Genomic DNA, 8,499 nt, shown 5'->3' on the forward strand with positions numbered 1-8,499 from the left:
GCAACCGTTTGGGAAGCGTTTAGGTGATTAAAAACGTCTTAAATGCGCTTTTTATTGCCTAGAAACGAAAGCTGTAGTTGTAATTAACGCCAAATATAGGAAAAAGTAGTAGTAAGTAACAAGACTAATAATAATAATAATAATGATATGTAAAAATCAAATACATGGTCCTCTCTAACAGCTTAAAATCGAAACAAAAATAATTTTGCCTAAAAGAATTTAAAACAAAATGTGGACATTTCTTTATATTTATTGGTAAATATTTAGTTAGACAGTATGTATCAGCAAACTTTATTTCTAAGTAAATACGTTTTCCAAGCAAAACCATCAAAGTATTGTTAAAACATGATCAGCCCATATTAACTAGACTTAATCATATAAAATTTTCACAAAATTTATTTTCCTTTTTCAATYTTATATTTCCAGCTAAGCGAAGACATCGGCTATGTGTTATACTCCGCATTGGGTTCTTTCTACTTGCCCAGCTGCATTATGGTTTTTGTCTATATACGAATTTATTATGCCGCTAAAGCGAGAGCGAGACGCGGCATCAAAAAACATCCGCGYAAAACAAACAACGAACAGGTGAGTCTAAAATCACTATATGACCATAAAAATTGATATATTTTTAACAGGCAAGTGCAACTGGCTTAAGCTAGTTTTCCTGCTGAAAGTACTATATTTTTCTGTCTTGATTTACTTTTGTGTTTCAGCTCCAACTTTCCTATAAAATTGCAGAAAATTAATCAGAAGGATCTCCCCTATATCTGATAATGTCAAAATTTTTCTTATCACTATTAATATGAGAGATATAATTTTGGCGATATAAGTATAGTCCTCTTTTAAATCTTTMACGATTTATAAGGAAAGGTTCGCATAAAACAATAACCAGCAATCCCAGAGAAATTAAATTTGACAACAGCGTAATAAGAGCCGCGGTAAAATTGGACAATAGGTGTAGCATCGCCCTCATTTWAGTGAAATCATATATCTCCGAACCTATTGAAAACTACAGAGCGTATTTTRCTTCTAAAAGTTTACGTTTGTGATTAAAATTAATAAAATTAAAAGAATTTTCATAAGCAGATTTTGGGAGAGCCTACAGCTCCTTCAGGGAGTTTTTTGTATTTTCGGTCGACTGCAAACGGATTCCACGGAGTTTCAATTTCAGTTTGAAGAACAAGAAAAGATCAAACGAAACCAAGCATTTTGATAATCGTGGCTCATCATGTAAAATGCATGAATTATTCTCTCACAGTTTCGGTCATTTTCGGTGTATGTTCTCACGCAAACCCATCAATACGACCAAATAGAATTCCTTAYTGACTGTCTATCATTTCGCAATAAGTTCATAATGCATCAAGCCACGAATATCGAATAACGACATGTTTGATTGTCACACGCATAAATCCATGTCGTATCGGTAATTATATTGCTCTCCATGAATGTGGAATCGGAGTTCGCATGTTCAAGCACGTCTAATGAGATGTTATTTATAGTACTCTTTTCAAAAAAAAAAATTTTGCTTTATCGGGACGTTTCGAGCAAACACGCATATCATAACCAAAATAACCAACAAAATCATTCAAGTGGACTCGCGAGAGATGCCGAGTTCTCTTGCCATCCATCCAGCACTTRCCTCAAGCACCATATTCTTCACTTTTTCAATATTTTCATCATTTGAAKAGGTCGAAAGTCGTCCAACATAGAAATATGGCACAACTATATGGACAACATTCAATAGCATCTAAGCTCTTTAAAAAGTATTGAAATTTGTAGTGACTACTTATTGCTTGAAAACAGTGAAAGGATTCTTGCGAGTATTTGTTCAGTAATCCATTGAATTTGCTGCTAAGCTGTATGCATTTCATATTAATTCTCCACTTTTTGCCGAAATATAATGAAAAMTCTGAAATAGTAAAACATAGAATAAACTTATTAAATGCAGATGAGAACTAAATTACTTCAAATCCTAGCTTATTTGTGATCGATTTATAATCAATCGCATCGGATTCTGTTATTTGCTTATATCGAAGTCACATTAGTTACAAACTAGTTATCAAACAACTTAACTAAACGATTCATCCTGATTAATTATCGCAATTATCAATCGCCAACAAATGAGTTATTATTAGCAATTGCAACAAAACAGTTAATTTATTGCGCTCATCTTCYTCTAGAATCAGCTTAAGAGCAGCTTTGAGCAGTAAATGCACCGGCAATGAGATGACAAGTAGCGAGTACTTAGTTTAGCTGCACTAAGTGCCGTTTTTTCATTAAAGCGATTTATCCAATTTGCCAAAATCGAGTTAAAGCCAAAATGGCAATTGCGAATGGAAAACGGTAATGAATTCGCATTTAAAAAGCGGTAATTAGCAATCGAGCACTCCAGGCAGCGAACTAAAGCAGCGAAAAGATAGATGAGAACCAACAAAAAATGTGAAAAATAAATGAGGACAAGTAACAAATGAGTTTAATGGAGTCGCATTTCTCATGGCTACACGTGAAGAAACCGGAAGGAGGGTTTGACGAGTAGTTGGGTGACAAAGAGCCCACACGCATKTCGACTATAGTCCGATGTGGGCGACAAACTCAACTCGCTCCTACGAACTGTATTATTATTATTTTTGTTTTCATTCTGCTTCTTTTTGTCAGCGGCGAATACGAGTAATGAAAAATGACATACGTGCCACTTTGGCGCACTCATTCATACTCGGATAACGCTGACAGATGAGCCACCAAACGCTGTAATATGTCAATTACAGTAACAACCATATAAACATGTTGAATACAAATTTGTTAAAAATCGACAACGCGAAAAACGGACTGAAGCAGAAAAACGGCAAATATTGTCATCGAAAATTTTCCAATTCGCTGCATTTCTGCTGTTTGCCAACGTTTTGTGTTGCTTTATTATTATTATTTGAATTTTTCGTTTTTTTTTTTTATTTTACATGCTCGTATTACCAATGCCGATAGGCGCCTCGTCTGCGCTTAACCGTTATTGGAGTAATCGCTATGCGGATTATTAATGAATTTACAAGACGGTGCATATAATCAGCGTAGAATCTGCTTTCAATTTGTGAAGCGCTGTGCATTACAGGATCGCTGTAATGTGAGTCAGTCTCACAGAGGCGCAGTGGGAGGATATTATTACTAGTTTTTTAAGTCTGGCAGACCAACATTTAGAAGGATTGTGTGGTTAAAAGAGCACATGGTAAGAACTCCTCTTTTTTCGACTACAAGCGATTTGTTTTACTTAACATCCGAAGTTATCAATAAATCTGTAAAGCATTATAAACGAAGACTCGATATGGTTAAATATTAGCTGCGTTCAAATTCTCTACTCGCGAAGAGCCGCCTCTAATAAATTTCATGTAAAACCACAACAAGATTGTTGAGTGCAATTCGTGCAAGAGAGAATGCTGATACCACTTTAAAGTGGTACTATAGCAGCTAACTTCAATGCAACCAAACTTTACTATCGAGAATATTTCCAATGACAAAATAAATTACAAATTTCTTATATTAATATAAATTTATAGAAAACAAAAAAAAAACATTTTTTAATGCAAAATGAGGAATTTCTGAACTAAGAAAGAATCATAATACTATTGCGCATGGGTCAGAAGACATTTTAGCTTGGGGTTGCACCACTAGTGTCGCCTATTTGTTTGAACATCTGGCATAGCTTGTACAATTCGCTACTATTTAACGCTTGTTGTACCGTAGACAGTTATTAATACATGAAATTTACTGTGCTGCTCTGCAATTGYCCGCATTTGGTTTCCTATGGCCATTCATAATGCATATTTTGGTAGAAAGTTGTTTATCAGCTTACTAAAAACACAGAATTTTGTCAAAACAAATATAAGTCATATTTTAACACCTTTTATTAAGTTCATCTAATTTAGAATATCGAATAAATTCCAGGCCACTTTTCCATTGACCACTTTTTGCAGCAACAGCGCGCCAAATCTTATCTCTCAAGCCATCAATCGTCTTGAACGTAGAAAAGCGACTTCTTGCAACGTCACAAAAATAGATCAACGAGATAATGTGTGCGCTCATTAAAAGTTTTCTTCATTAAATTGACTCTTTTGTTGGCTGTATGATATATAGTATTGTTGGGATCAATGATAGTCTACATCAAAGTTCTTCAATTCAGGCACAAAAGGGTCATCAATAATGGTTCTATAGTGTTTCCCACTGACTATAACATCCTGGTCGGTGTCATTTTTCAAGAAATATGGGCCACTGATTCACTCTGACTGGTGAGCACACCACACAGTGACCTTTTAAGTATGTACATACAAGTTGTATATTTGATTTATTCAAAGTGAGCTTAAGCTCTGAGCAAAACTTGGGCTCATTAACCGAACGTGCCACCCTCTCRATTGTTCGGCTTCAATTCTTGCATGAATTATTTTTCGCAAGACCACAAACTAAACTCTTTCCGCAAAATCTTCCAGAAATTGAATGGACACAACTCCAATTGTTACGCGCCATGGGTGCTCTACAGCAGCATTGGCAASCGAACCATTGTTTTGTTAAAAAAYRTGTACGATTTACAAACCCTGATCTAGAGTAAGTCTGTCTGTTATGATGGATGATCCAAGTAGAGGTACTTTTTTCAAGATCCATTTTTTGATAGATCACGCGTGAGTCGTGCCAAGCTGTCGTGTTATTTTTCTTCAGTATTGTTTGGCATTTCATCAAGGATACACTTGCAACTGAACAACGTTTAAAAATCGTTCAACTTTATTAGGAAAATTAATTATTGGCTATTATWCAACCGATACGATTAGCGATGATTTCTGACTGAGTGGGGCAAACTTACCGCATTTGGGACAAATACTAACTTGAGGAGATTCTTTCAGAAAGTGCAATTTTTAGTGTGGTTTTTGGCCCGGTTGAAACATCGATCCACATTTCATCAAAGAGATGAAGAAATTAGCAGTCACTGGTGACCATTATCACGCCWTGATAAYCGACTATTTGATGCCTGAAATTGAAGCGGCGACGTTTGGCTTCAACAAGACGAGGCCRCTTCGATGAGCAGATAATTTCAAGTTTCGACCGATTGGTCACTAAGATCGTGCGATATCACACGGYTAGACTTTTTCCTGTGGAGCATGCGGATAATCTSGCTTCGATTCATTCGAACGAGTCATCGAAAATTGAACTCAACGAACTATCTGAACTATCTGAGAAGTAGAAGAATTTGAAAGAGACAATCTTAAAAAAATAAAATCCAAAGAATGATCTTTCGAATGATAGTAACCATTCCCCATTAAATGTGAAGTTTTTGTGCATTTTCTTTAAAAAAGTAACCAAGCTCTCAATGAAGCACTCTTTATTTTTCCTTGTTAGATTTTATATTAAATGACGATATTTTCAATACCAAATGTATTAAAAGAAAATCTCTGTCAAAAGTAAAAGTTTCGAATGTTGCTATAACTGTTAAGATATTATCTTTCTTATATCATWAACCACAAAGAAGTTTAGTGGGGTCCGAAAATACCAGTCCTTGCCTACTTCAGTGTTTTAATTTTAACACAGCAATCTTTACCATATACCGATAATACCCCTCTTTAACTACGCCGGTGCTAATATTTATAAAAATGTTGTGGAATAAATAGCAAACGAAGAGTTTTGGTAATGAGAAAAGTCACACTCATGACATAAATGCTCAACAAATTGAAATCGAAAAACAAAACACTGAATTATTAGAGAAATTGGAAAGCATAACTGCAAACATATTAGGGGTAGTATATGACGAATAAACAGTTCATTTAAGCATGCAATGCACGCTTTTTTGCTATCTGTGAATCCAAATATCTACATTCATGAGGTTTGGTTGAGATTCATAGAAATGTATGGGAAGCTGTGCGTTTCCGGCGATTATTGAAATGTTATTTCTCTCGAGAAAACACGATAGAATATGTGTRTATACATACATATGTGCGCATAGAATATATGCGTGACAAATAATGATATTTGTATAATGGTTTTGTATAGATATTTGTTGATTTTAGATGATTGGCAACGCTGACATGTGGGCGGGCAGGTACTTTGTTTAAGAATGCTAAGCACGTGCCGCATATGAATTATTTGTACTGGATTATGATAACAGAGACTCGTTTCTAAGAAAAAAATAGAGTGAATCAGTTATATTTCTCTCTGGCTACAGTTTATGGTTTTTAGCTACCGCCACTCACTTAACTTAAYTTAAAATCATATCCGAACTATATCAGTTTTGAAAAATTCGTTATAGGTTTATAAGCTCCAAAACTTTATTAAAGTCTTACTCTCTGATCAATATTTTCTTTACGCTCCCTCTCCTTGCAGGTAACGAGTTTCACCACCATCGGTAAGAAGGGCACCATACCGATGCCATCGTCGAGCGCCATGAGYGCTTTACAAATGAATCAACAGCGTCAGATAGCCACCATCGAAACACCACCGAACAGCGCCGCGCTGCCAATGCAAATACCTACTGTGACGTGCGATCTCGCGTCCGACATCTCCACCTCCGAGGCTGCCGACATGGAGCCGCATCCACTTGTCTATCCCAATGGAAATTCGAATGTACCGTCCCCACTCACAATGCTCACGCCCGGTTCGCCCAACTGCACGCTCACCGCGACGGATAAGGAGACGCTTAAGGTGAGCACAATAGCGACGGGACACGATGCGCTCAATGTGCCTGTGCCGCCGTCGATGGCTGCCGCAGCAGCGACAGCTAACTCGAACACACCGAACAACAATAACAATGACAGTGTTGCGCCCATTGATATTGAGGGCATGACCAGTGGGACAGCGACGGCGACAAACGCGGCAACGGCCAATACAGCTGTTGGCGGCGCGACGTTAACCACACCGAATGCTAGCGGTGGGCTGACAGCTGGCGCTTCACCGAATGAACTGCGTGTCTCGCCCATCGCTGCGCGATGTCGTGCGCTTTCGGTKGGCATCGACACCGACATGGTTAGCGAATTCGATCCATCCAGCTCGGATTCGGGTGTGGTGAGCAGATGTGCGGTAGTGAAACCGCTAAAGTTTCGACTCTGCCAACCGATATTCGGACGCAAGTCGGCAAATCAAACACGTCGCAATGAGGCGAAGACGACAGCGACGGCCGTAGCAACAGCGAAGACGCTGAAACCMTGTGAAGTGACCAAAGGTGAACTCGAACCGGCCATACCGAAATTGCAGAAACCACGCGACCCCGAAAAGGAGAAACGACGCATCGCGCGGAAAAAAGAGAAACGTGCCACACTCATATTGGGTTTAATTATGGGCAGTTTCATTGCCTGTTGGCTGCCGTTCTTCTTCCTCTACATACTAGTGCCGGTCTGCGGCAGCTACTGCAACATACCAGACTTTGCGTTTGCGGTCGCATTTTGGCTCGGCTACATGAACTCCGCCTTGAATCCGGCCATCTACACCATCTTCAATAAGGACTTTAGGCGCGCCTTTCGTCGCATACTATTCAAGTGATGTTTGGCCTATGTGTGCTGTTATCGGTGCGTTCATGCGAGCATTGAGAAGGCCACCGAACGTGCCATGGGCAGCACACCCATTGGTTATGGCATGTACCATTACCGGCGATAGATTTGGTTATTTGCTTTTGTGCGCTAAATTACTGCAACAAAAACAAAACAATAACAAATACAGCAGCAACATCAATAAATACCATCTAATCAGTTAAGCTGCATTCATGCGCTGTTTGCGCATATGTTAAGGTAAACAAATAACGGTTCATTTTTTTTTTCATGTTATGGCAAGTGCACGCGTACTGCGCTTGCTCTGCGGCAGCGTAGCGTTGTCATTTCAAATGCCTTCGTATTTTATTATCGCGTTTCGGTTTTAGTGCTTCAATAACATTGCTTTAGTGCTCTCCGTTATTGCCTTCYTGTTTGTTTATGCCGCTGTGCATACGCATGTATAAAAATGTTAGTGCTTATAGTTATATGTAGTAGTGAAAATCGTTGAGAATATAAAATTAATGCTCATTTTAAAGCAATGAATGGCTGTGAATCCAATGGGTAATTCATATTGCTTTTAAATTAAATGTGTTATTTCTTTTTTTTCAACTAATTTTAATATAGAATAATGAAAAATTATATTTAAAGTGTAAAATTTTCAAAAAAATTGGCATTTGAAATGACGACGTTAAGCTGAAATTGCCGGATTTAACCATAGCTGGAGATGATTTTATTGAAGAAGAGGACCCAGATTGCTAAATTGCATTTATTATTTTTTTATTTTAATTAATTTTTTTTGAATGTTTATATTTGTAAATCTTATTATAATTTTTACCATATTTCTCTTTCTTCAAAGGAAAATAAGCTTGTTATTTGAAAAACGACATACAATGCCATTTCAGACTAAATTAACCCTTCAGTTTGCTGCTCCATTATTTAGATAAAAAAAATCGCCAGCGCCATTTCAACATTTGCTTATGGGGTTACATGGATTTGCTCGGGTAAAAAA

The 8,499-nt window shown here is 37.5% G+C and overlaps 1 protein-coding gene across 1 annotated transcript; it reads left to right on the plus strand.

The window, feature by feature from the left end:
* Positions 1-426: 426 nt before the first annotated feature.
* LOC108971565 (putative tyramine receptor 2) lies at positions 427-7,617 on the plus strand (the record flags this gene model as incomplete). Its single annotated transcript, XM_018937727.1, is given in 2 exon segments — positions 427-585; positions 6,352-7,617. Coding segments are annotated over 2 exon segments (1,425 nt in total), but the record flags the coding sequence as incomplete, so codon positions are not given.
* Positions 7,618-8,499: the final 882 nt, after the last annotated feature.

The sequence above is a fragment of the Bactrocera latifrons genome, unplaced genomic scaffold (genome assembly GCF_001853355.1).
Source record: "Bactrocera latifrons isolate USDA-ARS-PBARC rearing strain unplaced genomic scaffold, ASM185335v1 scaffold_349, whole genome shotgun sequence".
In the NCBI taxonomy this organism is placed as follows: domain Eukaryota; kingdom Metazoa; phylum Arthropoda; class Insecta; order Diptera; family Tephritidae; genus Bactrocera; species Bactrocera latifrons.